The sequence below is a fragment of the Dermacentor silvarum genome, unplaced genomic scaffold (assembly GCF_013339745.2).
Source record: "Dermacentor silvarum isolate Dsil-2018 unplaced genomic scaffold, BIME_Dsil_1.4 Seq738, whole genome shotgun sequence".
Lineage (NCBI taxonomy): Eukaryota > Metazoa > Arthropoda > Arachnida > Ixodida > Ixodidae > Dermacentor > Dermacentor silvarum.
In genome coordinates, this window is record NW_023606703.1 from 6791 (window position 1) to 26834 (window position 20044).

Genomic DNA, 20044 nt, shown 5'->3' on the forward strand with positions numbered 1-20044 from the left:
AAGCATGGTCCAATGCTCGCAGAAATTGGTACGAACTTTGGCCCAATCCTGGCATCATGGCAAAGTGCAACCCGATCCAAGGTTCACCCACTGTTCGAGCCAAGATTGGCCTAACAGTTTGCCATTGTAGAATCCAATGTAGTTCGAGCATAGAGCCAGTGTTCAGCCACTTTGTATTTCAAGAATCCAGTGCTCAACCATTCTGTATCCAACGCGTTTCCAGCATATCCAGTGCTCAGCCATTTTCTATCCAACGCGTTTCCAGCATATCCCAGTGCTCAGCCATTTTCTATCCAACGCGTTTCCAGCATATCCCAGTGCTCAACCATTCTGTATCCAACGCGTTTCCAGCATATCCAGTGCTCAGCCATTTTCTATCCAACGCGTTTCCAGCATATCCCAGTGCTCAACCATTCTGTATCCAACGCGTTTCCAGCATATCCAGTGCTCAGCCATTTTCTATCCAACGCGTTTCCAGCATAGCCTGTACTCAGCCATTTTGTTGCTTGTATGCTGGCTTACTGCCTATAAAATTAGTAGCTAAGGAAACGTGATGTAAAAAAGTGCAGGAAGGAAACACACAAAGCATAAACGAAAATATAATTTATTTTGCCTATTTTAGGCAATGCCTCAATTGATGCATACAGGGGCAGGGGGAGCAAGGGCAGGAGGAGCGGCAGGAGCAGGGGCAGGAGGAGCTGCAGGAGGAGGGGCTGCAGCAGGGGAAGGAGCATGGGCAGCCGGACAGGAGGGGCCAACGGTGGACTGGCCAGGGCCCTGAGGCCAAGGGTGGGGCAGGGAGAGGGCAGCAGTGGGCAGGCAATAATCCCTGCCCCGAAGGGAGGGGTCATCGGGCTACTCTGCTGCTAACGTTTCTGCAAAACGCCTCTTCCTGCCACCACCCCTGTCCACAGACCCTGGCAACCACCTCTTAATGAAGCCCTGAGCTTCTGTCAGGTCGGCCCCCCCCTTTTGCACAGATGACATCTGCACACAAACATACAAAGACCACAATTAGTACATTCAACATGCACACACAATAGAGCAGGCAAACACATTCAACAAAAGAAAACCTTAACATAGTCTTTACACACAGTTCATCTGACAGAATTTGCAACCGCAGCCAACCATATTGAATCGAGGTTCACAGCATGCTCAGCAACGAAATGCAGAATACGCAAAGTAATGCTGTGGGGAATCAAATACTGCTATCGCCTTCTCCGCCATGAAAATTCTTGATCCATTTACAGGATCTTCATCCCTGTTGCCTTCGTTGACATTCCTGTTTTTCCACCCTAACATAGCGTTAACATCATCAGTGATGATCACACCATGTCTTTACCAACCGAGACATATTCATCAACTATCTCACCCGCTGATGCTAAACGTGTAAGCTGCCTGGTGTGATGCAATTCATCGGCATGCTCGTCAAGCAATTCACCTACACTGCCATTGGCGCTAGTACAGAGCACACCTTCGCAACGCCTTCAAGGGCACTGGTGGCCGAGTATGTGGCTTTCATAGTAAAAAATGAAATCAGCCAACAGGGACACCTAAATTTCTTAGTTGTAGAAGTTAACAATTTATATGAAAGACAGGATTTTGGCAAGCCATTTCGCTGTAGAGGAGTTCAGCTGTATACACAATACTTGCAAATGCAAAAGGATGACTAAGGAGGCCTTACCTGTGACTATCCGGCATAACTTCAGATTTATGAAAGCCCTCTTCCCCTTCCTGCCATGAAGGCTGTAAAGCACTTGGACGGGGTGTGCCATTACAGCCTTCATGGCATTCGATGCCACCTCGCGCAGCGACTTCCCTCCTATTTGCAGGAGGTGCTTGCGCTGCAAAAGACAAAAATGTAGTAATGAGCATGGTACGTGACAACGTTTTCAAGTTGAAAAATCTACCCAATACTACTAGAATATAATTTATTGCCAAGAGAAGTGAATTTTTAGCCAAGTGCAAAGCAAGACTTTTTTTGCTGCAAGAGGTTTGTGACGCAATGCTCTTTAATTGTAAATGTGCTCCACAACACCTGGAACGGTGTTGTGGAAGAAACACAAACACGAAGTGCATCAGATCTTGTCTGTTCTGTGCATTTCATGTTTGTGTTTCGTAACCCTTAGCACTGTAACTGTGTTTCATAGTAACTACCTCTCCAAGCTTTCACCATCATTAAAATTAATGTAAGTGCACCAATTCTACTTGTATGCAAATTGCCAATGCATAATTAAGAGATGTGACATTAGACTGCAGAAAAGTCGGATCTACACACGTGTGGCACAAAACAGCTTAAAGGCATACCGACACGATATTTTCAGACCTTCACATTTTGTGTTAAAGGGACTGACAACCAGTTTTTAAAGACCTAGTTTTGTGGTAACCAAAAGCTAGCCCTCAGCAGTGTTCACACCTGCAGCATCGCAAACTGTGAAAGCAGCCCATCATTCTGCTTTTACAGGATGAGGGGAACTGCAGTTACCTGCTCACATTTTGGCCTTTTCAACCACTTTTGAAAATATCAAGTTGGTAAAATAAGTTTGCATTGTCATACAGACCTTACATTTGTACAGCGTTTTTCCCCTAAGTACACGCCTACATCATGGCTGCCTGGCGCCCGTTATCATTCTGTCGATAGACTTACCAAGCCAACTCATCAAAAACAAAGGCTGTGCGCCACTTTCCTGCTCACTACAAATGAAGGCTTATCAGCATATTGTAAGTTAAAAAAATAACAGAAAAATGTGGACTGCATTTCAATAACAATACCATGAACCTCATACACTAATAGAAAGCCACATGATAGGCCTCTTATTCATGGTAAATAAAACTAGATTAAAATGAGGTAAATACAGTATATACAGAAGATCATTGCACCCCTTTTCCTGTACTGTGTCCCACTTGTTTGCACTGCTATTTATAATTCACGATGTATCTAGAACTTGTCCAACAAAAAGAATTTACGCACAAGTGCTCTGCATTGTGTCCTTCTACAGAGAGCTGCCAGTTTGCACTTTGTATCATTAATGGATTTTTATTACCTTAACGACTTACTCTTTCTTCATGAATGTATCTCTACGGAGAGCTGTTGGAAATCGACGATTCAGCAAGTCACTATGCTAGCTCAGTGGCTATGGCGTTGCGGTGCCGAGCTCGAGGTTACAGATTTGATTCTGGCATTCATGGTCACATTTCGATGAGGCCTCATTGCAAGAACACTAGTGTATGCTTAGATTAAGATGCATGTTAAAGAAACTAAGGTCCAGTCGAAATATATCATTAGAACCTATACAGCAGGGAACAAATTATTTCCATGAAATCTTTTGTGTGTGCGATGCAAAGTTCCTTCACATAAAACCCACAGCATGTTTCATGAAACATGCACAGAACTTCCACATGTTACATAGCCTTATAATTAAAAATAAAAGGGCAGTACAAACCAAGGTGGCAGCCACAGCCTCATCCTGCACGGCTGCCTCTGCTGCCTCCAATTCTTCAATATTGTTGGCAGGTAGCCGAGGAAGAACTGGAGGCACCGTCGACAGGGCAGGCTGAGACACTGCACGGGTCCTGTCGAGAGGCTCAATTTCATCCAGCCTCTCGGACACGACCCGTACCTCATGCCTCAGCTGCTGGAGCTCATGCAAGACGTCCCTGTTCTGCTGCCGCACCTCCAGCTGCACCCGCAGCACCCGCAGCAGCACCGCTGAAACACAAAAATATTTACTTCATAGCAGAAGCGGTACATTTAGGGCACATTTGATTGGTTGTTTCAGAGCACTCTGGTGAATGTAAAATATCAGGATTTGTACAGGTCTCGGTGGCAGAAATTCATAGGTATTCAAATGCTTTCAAGGCCGCGTCAAAGCTTTTTTCAGTGTGCAGAGCAGCATCCCGTGTATCATTTTCCTATTATAACACTTCCAAAACACTTTAAATAGCCTCATTGCACTATAAACACAAAAAGTTATACAGTAAATGCTTGTTAATTCGTACCTCATTTATTCGAACCTTTGGATAATTGAACTGACTGTCACGGTCCGGCCACGCAGTGTAGGCGTCTATGGGTAAACCAACTCAATACTGCGCATGCGCATCAGCTTCTCCATTAATTTGAACTGCGCGCTGCCACGCGGTGATAAAGAAAAAGGAACTCGCCACATATATTAATATGGCGAGAACCTCTATGACCTGCAATAAGTGGTTATTACAATAGTGCTGACCGAGAAAAAAATAAAAGAAAGAGAAAGAAAACGGAAAAAGTGCAGTCCCCTGGAGCGTTTTATCAGCCAAGGAAGTGCAGACATGGCCTTTGCCAACGAGGATAGTGCGCGCTCCCAATCTTGGAGGCCATACAGCGGGCCACTGGAAGCCAAGCCAGCAGTCGTGCGAAATGGATCTGCCTGGGCACTCACCGTGGCTTAAGCTTTTTATACCATTGTTCTTAATGTGGAAAGTTTGCCGGGTCCACACTGATCCGCCATATAAAGCGGATCACAAAATCGATTTTAGATTGTACCCACTCAAGAAATTCCAAATGTTTTCAAGGGTCTTGAAGACATGTTTCAATTTCAAGAAAGTGTGCGAACCCTGATTTGCGTAAATCTGCTTTAAAGATGTCATGAAAATAAGTAGGACTAGTAATGAAATTGCTTAGTTTATACTTTTCATGCTCATAGTAAAGTAGTTGTTGTTTTCCACAATTTATGTGGAAAATAGCCTGACAACAAGTTACATTATCGAAGTGTTTAGAAACAACCAGTTCTATGCGCTTGACCTACATTCAAAAATTCCATTCTTATAAACTGAAGGCTTGAAGGAATAAGATGTAGATGATATATCAAGAAATAGTAAAGCAACAATGCAGCGTACCGAGCCAGCTGATGAATTAAAACACAGGTAAACATACTAGCAAAATGTCTACACAAGACTAAGTGTGCGGCTGAATGCATCATAGGATTCTGTCCGAGCCAAACAGCTGCATGTTTACAAATGTCAGGTTTTCTTCATTTATGCTAAAATTCCTTGCTTGTTGCATATAGTAATGGCAGCTTAAGAGCTCTGAACCACATTTTATCATAGTCAAGAAATGCATTTGAAGTTAAAGTGACTATTTCAGAAATACTTTCCCATAAAAAGTACAATGCATTCAACAGAAGCAGAGTTATTGGTAATCGAAGAGCGCCTTGATCCCGTTCACGAGGCTCCTGGTCCTTCTATGACTTGCACTGTGAAGGCTACGGCAGAGTGGGGCGGGCATACCCACAACGTTCGTCCTATAAAACATTACCGTGGTGGGAAGCTTTAATTTTATTTTGGATGTTCACATAGTCCGACTACTTCCGATTTTGTCACCTACAATGCACCAAGCTCCGAGGCTATTCTCAACTTGTGGTGGAGTTCAGTGGGCCTCTTCGAATACCGCCCACGGCTTCCGGTCTGACTAGCCCCAACAAAAGAGCACGTCACAGTCACGTGACCCAAGCACCGCAACCGGAAGTCTCTCCTGGCTGCCGTCTGCTATTTGCTACTCGTAGACAGCCCCCTACCCAGCGTTTTCATAAGCATGGCCTCAGAAATGGTGCAGTCTCAGAGGCCACGTCGCCAACACAACCATAAAGCTTGCACAGTGGAATCGTAGCCCGAGCGCATAGAACTTTATGTTGCGCTAGCTAGTGAGCCTGAGAAACTTAAGCGGAATTCCCACACAGACATAAGCAATATCGTGATCGTGCCACGTCAGTCTTTATGCAGAAAGCACCCACCGACATCCTCAAAGCTCGCGAGACCATCTGCTAATTAAAGGCCCGACGCGTGTCTAGGAGAGAGCACGTGTACACGTAAAAATCAAACACTCGAACTTGGTAACAGAAGGGATCAGCATATATGCTAACAGCAATCCCCTAAGCTCCTATTGTATCCCACCCCAGCTACCGGCGTGTAATAGCCACATGCAATACAAGATTCTTCACACGCTAATGTCATTTACCTGAAAAGAAAAATTTCCTTGCTTACAGCAATGAGCATGACAGATTTCACAAAACACATTACGAAAAGCAAGCATGTGCGCCTGATTGCTGCGCTTCTTTTAAAAAACACGAAGACTAAAACTACAGCAATTAGACGGCTCGTGAAAAACTTGCATAATGGCACACAAAGCACTGATGTAACAGAAGCAATAACTCAACGCACAGTAGTTGCTGCCTGGAGCGTGCAAAGTACACAGACGCACACGTCATCTAACACCGCGCGCATCTTTTTTTAAGACATTCGTCGTCTGCTAGCTACTTGCGCTTGCCCGACCAAACATCTGCTGACAGTTCCAACAGTTTGCGGACAGTCCGGAACTTCCGGTCCGTGAAAAAATTTACACGGTTCCGACAACTCTGACTAGTGGGCGGAGCTTCGGAAGCTGTCCGAGCAAAATCGAATGCGGCACAGCAGTCCCAAGCAGTCTGGGACTGCCAGGGACTGATAATCGAAGAGGCCCAGTGTCCCATCCCTTTGCTGTGCTGGTCTGCTAGATGCAACGTTTTCACTTATTTATATGACAATGGTACAATTTCTGACAGTTGAATGAAACGTCGCCTTTATGTTTACTTGTAATGAGCTCCGACCATAATGGTGACACACTTCAAAGGTGTTCAACTTCGAAAGCAGATTATGTGTTCCAGTCGGATATTGGCATTCGGGCAGGCTTGCTACGCACCTGGAGTCACGTTGCCAGGAAACCACTTGGAGCACCTCAGCGAGCTACAATGAGCTCAGCGAGTGGGCTCATCACGACGACTGCGGTACCAATGTTCCATAACAGACACAGCTACACACAAATGTATTCCTTTTGCTACCCTGCACGACAGGGCTGGAGCGCGTGCCTGCGCTCAATTCTGGCCGTGCTAAGTAATCCGGATAGGCTTTGAACTGCAACAACCTGACCAACAGATATACAGTAGAACCCCGCTGTTACGTTTTTCACGGGACGTTGCGACGTAACAGCGGGGTTACCAATGCATTGGGTTCTATGGGAGCTGTGCCAGGACCGGCCGAAAACGACGTAACAGCCGGGAAAACGCAGCACCCGGGAACGTAACAGCGGGGTCCTACTGTAGTAGCCACATCCAAATTGCGCATTTATAAGCACTGTCTATAGTTCATTAAGAAGCGAAATCAATCTAGCCATCTAACCAGAAGCGGCCAGGAGTGAGAATGAGCTAGCAAGTGTACATGTACTTTTGAAAGTAGAGTGTTCACAATTAATCGAAATTAGCAAGACGCGACAGATACATCAGTAAGCAGTGTGGCTAGACAATGGTCAACTTCTTCCAGAAGTAATTGAATCAATCAAAATTCAAATTGAAGATTTTCCTTCACCACACCTTGGGCTTGGTGAAAAACACATTCTGCAGTTAACATATACAGTATAGACCACTTATAACGTAACTGTTTATAGTGCAGGACTGGATATAGTACGGTCTTTTCAGACTCATGTTAATTTTCCCATAGCACTCCATGTATATGCATACCGCTTACAGTGCAGCCGCATGAGACGAAATACCGGTTATAATGCGGCTTCCGCGGGAAAGTCTCGCCGACAAGGGCCGCAGCGAGCACGCTTCTCAACAAGAGCGTGATTGCATTGAATAATGCACACGCCAGTCGAGAGCACGCTTCTCAACAAGAAGCGTGCTCTCGACTGGCGTGTGCATTATTCAATGCAATCAAACTCTCGTTAATTCGGACTTATTTGGTCACACATCGGTTAATTCGGACCTATTTGTGTCTTTAAATCCTGTATTCGTGCTTTTACGGCTGCGCATAACACCGTGTTGGCCGTGGGCTTTCGTAACTGCGTAGTCGTCATCGACGATCGTGTCGGTAGCGGCCACGGTTTTCTCCGCAGCGGTAGCGGCGAACAGTAGTTTCGTTTTTACTCGGTACGCACGTCGGGCGCGTGCCTCGAAAACTGTGTAGTCACCATCGATGATCGCATAGATAGCGAGCGCGGTTTCGACGGCCAGTTGTTGCTGCGACTGGACGACTCGGTGCATGCGTCGGGCGCGTGCCTTCACGCAGCACCACAAAGTCGCCGTTCATAATCGCATTGATAGCGGTCACGGTTTTTTTTCGCAGCGGTTACAGCAAACAGTTGTTTCGATTTGACTCGGTGCAAAGCTGTCGAACTTGAAGAGCACCGGCTACATCGCGATTATGTCTGGCGAAAACGTAATCGCGATGTGCGCGCGATAGTACAAAGCGTGTCTACATGCTTGGTCTACATGTTTGCATACGTGCAGGGCTTGAAAATCGTTATTTTGGTTATAGTGTGGTACCGCTTATAGTGCAGATATTCGAGACTCCAGTGGCTTACGTTATAAGCGGTCTACACTGTACTACTGTATCTCAGCCGAATTTTGCACTTGTGAGCAGCACGTGCAGCTTGCAAGTGGAGTGTGGAGTCACTTCTTTCTCAAGCCCTTTTTTCAACAGAGGCCTTCTCCTCAACCCCTTGGGGCTGCTGGCGGCTGCCCCTTGACGTCAGTCGGAACATTCCCAGGCAGCGCTGCCATTGGCCGATCCGACATGAATAAAAAAAATGGTGCTTGGTTCAGTGAACTTCCCGGCTGCTACTGTGTATATTTATTGACACAGTTTAAATAACAGGCTGAAATACACGAAAATCTGTACTTGCAGAAGAAGCAGACTATTACCTGCTTAGCTCAGCTGCACCCACATTCGTACAAAGGAAAGTCAAGCCACACTGCTTACGAGTGTCGCAGTCCGATCTCGCTAATTTCAGTCAGTTTTGAACACTAAACTAGCCTCGAAAGACAGAACTTTTGCCCACACTACATGTACACTACACCGGCCACACCTCACATGAAATGGCAATTCGCATCTAGAGTGGATGCATGCGCTTAGGCTCTGCAAACACTGCTTCCAGCCCCTCCTGGCTAGACACCTTGGCAGACATTGCTTCGTAATGAGGTTTTGATAAAGCTTCAAAATGTAGTTTGGATTTCTGTACTATCACTGCAGGACAGCCAGTCCGCACCATGTAGCATGGCCAGACTAGATAGAGCACACGAGTGCGAGTCTGCAATCCAGTCCTGCTGTGCGCATAGCAAATGAGCTACATTTGCATGTGGCTGTGTCCACTGCCTAGTGTGCAAACTGCTGGAAAACTTTCCCTGCTTGCTAGATGTGGCACCATGCGACTTATTCTGTTCCCCGTATGCAAACTGGCGCTTAGGGGTTTCGGGGCTGGGACTACAATTCAAAAGGAAAGAACATTGCTGCTTAAGTGCAAGGGTGCTTCCAGCAATAGAAGGAGGTGGAACCAATGTATTGTGTCTAATCGGGAGTACTTTGAAGGAGACCACAATATGTCTGAAAGTTAGCGAAATTATTTCTTTAAAACATATGGCAAGAACTTTTGAGACAGACCTTGTATATCTTTGCGTCATCATTTTGATTAAGCATTTCAGGATTGGAAAAAATCTGCCAGTAGAAACATTGCACCATATCTGTGCCTTATGATAGCAATTGAACACGGTCTCTTCATAAACTAAATGATGCCAGAGAGACATTTCAAATAACGTAGCAATTTCAAAGCCTAGAGCTTTTTGTTGCAGAATGATACAGATAACATTTCTGTCATACGTTTAGGTGTCAAGAATGAACTGCAGAATGAAAGCAACCTCGAAGTTACTAGACTTTTATGGGCCATGTAAAAATGTAAAGAGACTCACACATCATCTCCTCGGAACTTTCCCTTTGTGGTGTCTCCAAAGGGGATGTGCCGGTGGCGCTTTCTCCTGCTGGTGCCCTTGCAGGGCATGGTGAAGCTAGGGTAGAGTAGCAGCAATCCACAATTAGTGCCAGGATAACAGAGCAACAAACCCCCATTTCTCATCCACCATTATATAAACAAGACCCCAGCCAAAGATTGGTTGCAAGAAACCATACAGACACATTTCCTCCATTTCTATAGCACTTAAATTTTGTACAATTACAGACATTATGCGTAGTTTTGGCATAATGTAATAGTAGTGCAGTGGCCCTTGCAACTTTAGCCTAATAAATGAAGCATGCAACCAGTTTGAAATATACCAATAGAAGTGCAGTTCCCCACACAATGACCATGCATAATACACGCTGCAATAGAAGTGCTATTTCCCTCCTTAAAAGTTTTGTATAAACATCACAGTGGCCGAGTGCAGATAGGAAACACGATGCACAGATAGCAAATGGGGCTATACAGTGGTGTCCCAGTGCAGTTCTTGAAAACTCGATAAATAAGTTCAAATTTTCCACTAAATGGAACATTGAGAACACTAACTACTCTAGAAATGGCATTACACCCAATATGGTGAGATATTAAAGGAAAGTTACATGAGAACTTTCAAGTTCTGTACAGTGATGGAGACCAGGGAGTTATAAAAACAGGGGACTCAGTTAGGGTAGTCTATCACCTTAATGTACAATAGAACCCAAAAGGCGTACAAAGGAGTTTGTTTTGGGGGATGCTCTTTCTAAAACACACTATTAAATTCACTTTCCTAACTTGCCTGTGTCTAAGGATCACAGCTCAGCATACGATGGGCCACTTTTCAGATAATAGAAACTTTTTAAGATATCCCTAAACTTCTTGCGAACATTTCAAACTTGAACTTGCCTTCCTGGAAGAGTTCTAGTCATTCGAAAGCACATAGCCTCTTTGATAATTACTTTTAAATGGGCCCTGGAGAACCCTTTTCCAAGATTTGAGAAACACATTCTGCTGTTGAGTGCAGCGTTTTTCCAAGGAATACAATTTTTTTAAATGTTTGAAAACGCCTCATAAGCGAAGGCATTCGGAGCATAATATTTACTTTCCTTAATACCCCTCAACTCATTTGTTCTCTTAAGCCGGAACAGTGCCAGTGGCAATGAGAGGCCTATCACACCTCACCTTTATTTTTTCGAAACAAACTTATGGTAACTTTTCAAGATGGGTATCAGACAGAACTTTCAAGAATGATAACAGAGTGGCAATGCTTTGGCAATTACCCACTTGCTAATTCTCTATAATAAATCTGACAGGGTATGAACACAAGTAATATGTTAAAAGAACTGACCACATAATGCCTACTGGAAGCTAGCCAGCATTTAAAAAAAATGAGGAGCAGCCCTCTAGAAAGCCATCTTTACAAACTGCTTGTTAGCTGTTTCCGCTACATGTAGAATGTGTTCGCTTGCCAAGATCAAAGGGTGGTTCAGTGCTGCTTTAATGCATAAATAGCAAGAAGGTCTCGGTTTATTTTTCAGTGCCATCTCCTTTTAGAAATTCATTCTCTGATAGTCCACAACAAATGCTGACTTGTGCATATTGGTCAGTACAGCAACGCATTGACAAGCTTTCCAGCCACATGCAAAATAAAATTGCTACTACAGCCTACTCCCTAAGTTGACTCCAGCATATTCGATTCCATTCAAAGGTTCCTGCTGAAGCCTATAGATTTCTATGGGACCAACTTTTGTTATACCAATCCTAAAATGAATTCAAACTTGGCTGGTCATTGCACACGTGTTTGGCCCTTATTGGTGACCACATCAGTTTCGAGAACCCTAATAAAAAGACCAGAGCTGGTCAGTTAAACACACTGCATGGTTATATTATGGAAAGCTTACGGGGTGCAGGTAGCTCCAGTCGAGGTGAAGCAGCACGCCCCTCTTCACCATGGCCAGCTTCAATGCCTAAATAGAACATTTATGCGTGTACATTTATTTTTGAGCCACTATATACTAAATCAACAATTCAGAAATTTTCAAGGCAAAGGTATAGTCATGAATGAAAAAGTGGGCTGTTTAGGTAGCATGGAGATAAAAAAAGAGAGAGAGAAAAGAATGCAGCTTCTTTAAAAAAAGAAGTTCGGCAGTAAAAGAAAGAACACTTTGGTCTAAAATACTCAACTATACACCACCATTTTTGGGGGACAGATAGAGAGCTATGCAGGAGGCAAGCACATGTCAACACAAGTTTATATTAATCTGGAAGTGGCTGTGCAGTATCCTGGTAACCTTTGTTGCATGCACTTCGACTTGCCACTTGCTCCAAGTTCGCCTTCCCCTTTCACATAAGCACAAGTATAAAAAAAACAATAAACACAAGCAATTACCCGACAGCTCCGTAGTGTCAACAGCAGAATGGCATTCCGCCTTCTTCGCCCTCTTCTGCGCCTTTTCATAAGTGCCTTTGAACAAAGTAATAATATTAAAAACAGATTATAATAGACACTAGGACGACAAGCAACCTGTTAAGCTGTGCAGGCTACATTCTGCAACAGACAAATGTAATGAAGATATTTGTGACTGCTGTGAATGCCCACAGCAAACTGCACAGACATTGTGAACAAGTTGGCACAGCTTTGATGACGTCAAACTATCAGTGGTACAAGTTAACATAACTCAGGAACTGTAGAATGGCACTAAAGATTTAGTTTGTCATTGTTACAAGCCCCTTTCAATGCAAAAATGCAGATTGCATTTGGTATAACTTGGGATGGCAACATTCAAACTGACCAAAAGGTGCAAGCCTCTTGGTGCACAGTTTTTAAAGTTAGATGTTAGAGTTAGAACTATGCAAACTTCTAAGGTAGTTTTACACCTGCAAGATAGCGGCCATAAAATGACAAGAGTGCTGTTAATATTCAAGCCATTGCTAATTTTACAGATGCAGGCATTGCAAGCTAGGTGGGGGAAATTGAGCATAATAATAAACAGAGAAGGCTTGATTACTTTTCTGCATGTGCAACAATGGTACTTGTCAACAATAATTGCAACATTTTTAAGTTATACAGAGTGTATCGTGCACAAAAAATTTGCCTTCCCTTATGGGGATGTGACCTGCTGTAACAACAGCGCTAGCATAAACTTGTGTTGCTGCCAGCAGGCAGCGACACAAGTTTATGCTAGCGCTGTTGTTGCAGCAGGTCACATCCCCACAAGTAAAGGCAAATTTTCTTTTTTTCTTAAGAACCAGGCAGTTAACTGTGTTAAGTGTCATACTCAACGAAGGCGACCCCAAAATGTGATAGTTCTGCAAAATTTGAGCAAGAGCAGTGCAGTGATGAGTGCAAAATCTTTTTTCGAACAGGCATAGCGAAATATTCAGGACCCTGTATGAAGAGACATGTTCCCATGTTGTGTTATTTAGAAGGTAAACAGGCATTGTGCTAGTCAATCTGCACACACACACAAATGTACACTTAGTAATGTTTAATTTCAATATGTCAACAATTTAGAAGTGTGTCTGCTATTACATGATTTCAGTCTAGAGTACAGTCGCATATGTCCAAAGATAAAAAAGTATGATACCAAAAAATACTAAAACAAGCAAAAAAGCACAGTATGTTAACAATGTAGTCACTTACTGCATCTCGCCAGGACTACCGCTGGGTACGTCCCCCAGTTTTCACTTGGGGGACGTTGTTTCTGGACCCAGGATTTAACTTCTGACCCCCTCGTATGCAGGGGCCAGAAACAATAACGGTCGTCCTCGGACATCCAAGAGGATGGCACCACAGCAATGGTGTCGTCCTCCATTGGAAATTTGACGACCTTGTATGGCTTCGGCATCCTGCATAAATAAAGCAGCTGAGGAGGTTGCCAAAAGGTTGCACCGACTTCATTTACTCATCATGCACCGTTTAGTCAAAATCCAGGATGAGAATGCTGCTGCAAAAGCAGACAGGCTAACACTTTCCAGCAAAACTTCAATGTTCTAAGATAATGAGAAGGGGAACCAAAGGGCCCACTTCTTTGTTACAACCATACAAAGCCAACAGACAATAACGCATAAAAAGGAAGAAAAGAGTGAAAGCTTAGAGAAAATTGTCTCTTTAAATTTCATTTTACAAATAATATGGAAAAGGGAAATGAATGTGGACAAGAAAACAATTTGCCCCTGTTGGAAACTAACCCAACACCTGCCATATACGCTGCTCCAACAATTGTGCTGTGGCGCTTATCCTCCCATCCGCTTATTTGGGTATTTGTGCGAGTACAAAATCTGGAAATGAAGAATTTTAGCCAGCACCACTTGAGGTCATGGCGGCAGATGAAGCACATGCTTTTTTACAACAGGCATCATTTAGTAACAGAAACTTAGGTGTAGGCAGCTGGTAATGCAGATGTGGGTTCGGCTCTCATCTGCAGCAAGTTGCCTTTTCATCCACATTAATTTCTCGTTATAATTATTTATTCATCTAAATTAAAAACCACAGCCATTTGTCTGTTGGCTTCATAATGTTCTGTGAGGAAACATACTATGTAGGTATAAATCCTGGGAGCAATATTTGTAGGAGGCTCTTTGTAATCCCTTGTTGGAGAAATAGTGAACAGCATCTCCATATATTGACCCATGAGCCCCTAGAGATCCCCTTTACTGCAGACCCCTTACCCTGGGTCAGTCCTCAAAGCAGACCTAACATACTATCCAGTTTGTATATGTTGTAGTGGATGACAAGTATTATCACAGCAGCAGCAAATTAATGGGCAACTAAAAAATGTGCGAAAAAAGCTTGACTCTGGCTAGAAGATGGTGTAACACCGCATCCTCATTGCAATAGGCGATTTGAAAAAATTGGAAGGCAGCTACACTACAACACTGTCCTCTAACCAAAATAAACCTGTTGAATGACCAATCTTTGCATTTCTTTTATGAAAGCAAAAGACAGAATGCATCACTGTCTGCATAAATAGGTTACTCTTTTGAATTTTGACTTATTCAAGATCTTTAATGGTTCGTTATTGCGTGTTAACATGAAGGTAGGAGGAGGTATAAAAGCGCGACAGACAATCCCTGTCATTCTGACAGACAAGTGCAGCCAAGCTAGATTTGGGAGAGAACCCAATTTCTGAATTAGACTATGGGAAAAAGATTTATGAAATAATGAAATCCAGAAGCAAGTAAGGCTCCAATTACAGAACAATAGCCAGCACCACATTTGAACAATCCACACTCTATCCAAAAATCTGCTTTGCAAATGAGCTTTTGGTGGTGGAAGAAATTTTTTGTTGTGCAGGAAAGCCAACTTGCCAGTTTTGCATAGTGCTCATGGTGTATTAGCTACACTCTGCCAGCTGGTCCTGCAAATGAATTTCCATTGTATGCCCATACTTCTAATGCAACTTAACACACGTGAATTTTGTATATGTAATGAAATGTCGGTCTCACGAAAAACAAAAATCGTCTGTGTGGAAGAGCGACTGTCACGAATAAGCAATTGGTGCAAAAGTTAGGTGCAGAGCTATTACTACTGACATAAACCACCTCATGACTTGCCGAGAAGCGGGTTGACATTGCCTGCCCATTATCTCATAATTTCTGCCTAAGGAAGCTGGCAAGCCATCAGCAGCTTATATAGCGTGCCAGTGTTTGCAAAGAATAGCCGCGCTATAAGGAGCCATTCTGCACCTAATCTCCGCGTCGAGTACGAGGCACGCTGCAATTCAGTCCCCCCCCCATGCACTGAATCTGTTTCAGAGGTTTTGCTAAAGGTCCTTCGTGTGTCACAAGCGTTCCGCTATTTACATGCGCCGTTTGATGCAGGTGGTCGATCCACTGCATAAGGCTGGAGCTTTCTGTGCAAGCATGCGAAATCGGCGGTTTTATTAGAGCACGTATCCTTTCGCACGAGGTACAATTAAGCTCGCCTCCCATGGAGAGCAAAGCTAGTGGAAGGCGGTGAAAGTTTAAGCTAAGTTGTGAACAACACGTGGCTGAAGCGAAGAGTTACATGCTGATCTCATATTGTGGCACTAACACGCACCACTCGTACGGGACGAACAGGGATCCATTAGGCCACGCCGAGCACTAAAGAAGTCTCCGATTATTTTTCAGGTGCTTCACTGTTCGCATAGAATCCACGTGGCTTTGTTTGGCACCACCGCAGCAGCAACGTCGGAATTTCTCGCGAAAACGGCTAATTTATTTCCTGGCCGGCACGGTTGCTTGTAGATTCCGCTGCTCTAAACGATGCAGGAGATGAAGTGCATGTGGCCGGGTATCACGCGCATAGATCCCCGACACACCTCATTCAACATCTATAGTGTAGCTATATCGCGCAAGTCGTGCATAAAATCTACGCCCAGCGTCTTTCTGTGCATCAAAAGAGCGGTCTATTCAATGCCATTCCAGAGTGCGCATGATTGAACTCATCTCGAGCGCACGTAGTACCCAATCGATCGCCTAGCCCATAGCTATGCCTAGCCACACGTGCGCTGGCTGCATATTTGGCACACTCCATTAACTACACAAATACTCGCACAAGACGTTGACCCGTAGATGAGAATGCACATAAGATACAATTCCGACAAGCAAACTCTCGTATGAAAAAAAAAAGATGCATACTCACGCACACGTTGACTTCGGTCTCTTCGGTTACAGGTGGCAAGCAAGGCTGTCGTCGATGGCGATGGCGCAAATTCCGGGGCGATAGGAGAGAGGATTTGGAGGAACCGACGCTCTTTTATAGTCCCGAAATTCCTTAAGCATCACTGTGCGCCACCTCTCAAATCACCAGTGCAAAAGTACATTGTTATTTCATGAATTACGGCACATGATACGCAATAAAAACAAGCGTACCGGGAAGCGCGTTCAAGTTGCGCGGGTCGCACCAGAATCACTGAATGACAAAAACGAAAAAATAAATTGTATATTAATGTTTGTATTAATCCGATCCGCAATCCAGCTTTCTATGGCTGTAGAGTGTACTAGTGGCAGGTGGTGCAGGTGAATCGAACGCACTTTTGACACGTTCGATTCACCTGCATTAACAGTTCACTAGTTTCAGCGGTGCAGCAATGGCGCCTTCTGAACACCCTATGTGAAACACACCGTTCGTTTCAAAATGTACAGGAAAGCTGCAGGGCTGGTTCGCGATTTTGCTGCACCCTTTCTACTGTCAATGCCGACTTGGTGCAGTCGTGAAGTTACAGTGTCCTTGAATGTACCTTATATACTAATACACTGCGGTACAGGTGCGAAGCAGCAGTGCAGCAGACGACACAGCACACATGAGCAAGCGCCGTTAAAACCCAGCTTACGGGTATCTGCCGGGTATCTGCAAGTGCGGGTATATTAACTTCTCTGAAGTCGATTACACCGGCAGTTGAAGACCTATTTAGGAAAAGGCAACTACCGATTTCTCCCGGATGAGTCAGTCCGGGAGTGCCGTCTACGTGAAGCCGAGGCCAAAGGGGTGCGTTGCCTCCGCCGAGGGGCCATAAAGGTCCAAGCACTCAGCATCGGCTCAACCCCCAGGATCCCCTTTTCCCCGGACACGGCTAAGCCACGCACGGTTAAACGTGGGAGGGTCCAACCCTCGTGTGCTCGGGTCCGTGGTGTCGCAACACACCAAACGCCTGCTGACGCAGACGCCCCTGCGGGTCGGTTCCCAGGCGAGGCAAAACAATTTTAGACGTCCTGCTCACTACTCATCCAAGCAACTTGTTGGTTAATGTGTTAGAGGATGTTTCAGTGCATACGCAGGCGAAACAATTTTTGACCTCATGCTCGGCACTTATCCAAGCAACATCTTGGTTAATGTGTTACTGGGGCATTTCGGTTCCCAGGCGGGGCAAAACAATTTTAGACGTCCTGCTCACTACTCATCCAAGCAACTTGTTGGTTAATGTGTTAGAGCATGTTTCAGTGCATACGCAGGCGAAACAATTTTTGACCTCATGCTCGGCACTTATCTAAACAACATGTTGGTTATTGTGTTAGAAGGAATTTCGGTTCCCAGGCGAGGCGAAACAACATTAGACCACCTGCTCACTACTCATCCAAGCAACATGTTGCTTAATGAGTTAGAGGGCGTTTAGATTAATAGGCGAGGCTAAACAGTTTTGCAACTCGTACTCACTAATCATCCAAGCAAGATGTTGGCAAGCAACATCTTGGTTAATGTGTTACTGGGGCATTTCGGTTCCCGGCGGGCAAAACAATTTTAGACGTCCTGCTCACTACTCATCCAAGCAACTGTTGGTTAATGTGTTAGAGCATGTTTCAGTGCATACGCAGGCGAAACAATTTTTGACCTCATGCTCGGCACTTATCTAAACAACATGTTGGTTATTGTGTTAGAAGGAATTTCGGTTCCCAGGCGAGGCGAAACAACATTAGACCACCTGCTCACTACTCATCCAAGCAACATGTTGCTTAATGAGTTAGAGGGCGTTTAGATTAATAGGCGAGGCTAAACAGTTTTGCAACTCGTACTCACTAATCATCCAAGCAAGATGTTGGTTAATGTGTTAGAGGATGTTTCAGTGCATAGGCAGGCGAAGCAATTTTGGACCTCTTGCACACTGATGATCCATGCAACACGTTGTTTATTCAGTTACAGGGCGTTTCGGTCCCCAGGCGAGGGAAAACAATTTATAACCTCGTTCTCGGCACTTATCCAAGCAACATCTTGGTTAGTGTGTTATTGGGGCATTTCGGTTCCCAGGCGAGGCAAAACAATTTTAGACGTCCTGCTCACTACTCATCCAAGCAACTTGTTGGTTAATGTGTTAGAGCATGTTTCAGTGCATACGCAGGCGAAACAATTTTTGACCTCATGCTCGGCACTTCTCCAAGCAACAGTGGGTAACGAGTCAGATTCCATTTCGGTTCCCAGGCGAGGCGAAACACTTTTTCCCTCGTGCTCACTGCTGGTCCGAAAACATGTTGGTTAACGTGTTAGAAGGCGTTTCAGTTCCTAGGCGAAGCGAAACAATTTTGGACCTGATGCTCACTGATCATCCAAACATGCTGGTTAACGTGTTCGAGGGAGTTTCGATTCCCAGGCGAGGCAGAACAATTTTTGACCATGTGCTTCCTAGTGATCCAAGCAACATGTTGGCTAATGAGTTAGAGGGCGTTTCGTCTCCTAAGTGAGGCGAAAAAATGTTTGACCTCCTGGTCACTACTGATCCAAACAACATGTTGCTTAATGAGTTAGACGGCGTTTCGGTTCCCAGGTGAGGCGAAACAATTTTGGAGTTCGTGCTCACTACTCATCCAAACAACATGTTGGTTAACGTGTTAGAGGGCGCTTCGATTCCCAGGCGAGGCGAAACAATTTTTGACCTTGTGCTCACTACTGATCCAAGCAACATGTTGGTTAACGTGTTGGAGGGCGCTTCGATTCCCAGGCGAGGCGAAACAATTTTTGACCTCGGGCTCACTGCAGATCCAAACAACATGTTGGTTAACGTGTTGGAGGGCGTTTCGGTTCCCAGGCGAGTCGAAACAATTTTGGACTTCGTGCTCACTACTGATCCAAGCAACATGCTTGTTGTTAGAGGGCCTTTCGGTTCCTAGGTGAGGCGAAGCAATTTTGGACCTCGTGATCACTGCTGATGCATGCAACATGTTTAATCTGTTACAGGGCGCTTTGGTTCCCAGGCGAGGAGAAACAATTTTTGACCGCGTGCTCGGCACTTATCCAAGCAACATGTTGGTTAATGTGTTAGAGGGCATTTCGGTTCGCCAGGCGAGGCGGAACAATTTCGGACTTCGTGCTCCCTACTGATCCAAGCAACATGATTGTTATTGCGTAAGAGGGCCTTTCGGTTCCTAGGCGAGGCGAAACAATTTTGGCCCTCATGCTCACTGCTGATCCATGCTACGTGTTGTTTAATCTATTACAGGGCGTTTTGGTTCCCAGGCGAAGCGAAACAATTTTGACATCATCCTCGCCACTTATCCAAGCAACAGTGCGTAACGAGTCAGATGCCATTTCGGTTCCCAGGCGAGGCTAAACAATTCTTTCTCGTGCTCATTACTGGTCCAAAAACATGTTGGTTAACGTGTTAGAGCGCGTTCGGTTCCTAGGCGAGGCGAAACAATTTTGGACCTCATGCTCACTAATCATCCAAACATGCTAGTTAACGTGTTAGAGGGCGTTTCGGTTCCCAGGTGAGGCGAAAGACCTCCTGCTATCTGCTCATCCAAGCAACATGTTGGTTAATGTGTTAGAGGTTGTTTCGGTGCATTGGCAGGAGAAAA

The 20044-nt window shown here is 44.7% G+C and overlaps 1 protein-coding gene across 1 annotated transcript; it reads right to left on the reverse strand.

The window, feature by feature from the left end:
* Window positions 1-859: 859 nt before the first annotated feature.
* Window positions 860-13037, reverse strand: LOC125941968 (uncharacterized). The gene is made up of 5 exons (XM_049659847.1): window positions 11674-13037; window positions 9753-9848; window positions 3444-3709; window positions 1685-1844; window positions 860-987 (listed from the first exon to the last, which is right to left on the reverse strand). The coding sequence occupies exons 1-5, from the start codon at window positions 11750-11752 to the stop codon at window positions 932-934; spliced, it is 657 nt and encodes a 218-aa protein (XP_049515804.1). The 5' UTR covers window positions 11753-13037; the 3' UTR covers window positions 860-931.
* Window positions 13038-20044: the final 7007 nt, after the last annotated feature.

Bases quoted from the DNA above. Each gene is read 5' to 3' on its own strand.
- LOC125941968 (XM_049659847.1), bottom strand. From the start codon at position 11,752: ATGTTCTATTTAGGCATTGAAGCTGGCCATGGTGAAGAGGGGCGTGCT. The intron at 1,845-3,443 runs GTTTGTACTGCC...TGTCTTTTGCAG, and splicing joins AGGCTGTGGCTGCCACCTTG to CGCAAGCACCTCCTGCAAAT. The intron at 988-1,684 runs GTAAGGCCTCCT...GTTTGTGTGCAG, and splicing joins GTTATGCCGGATAGTCACAG to ATGTCATCTGTGCAAAAGGG.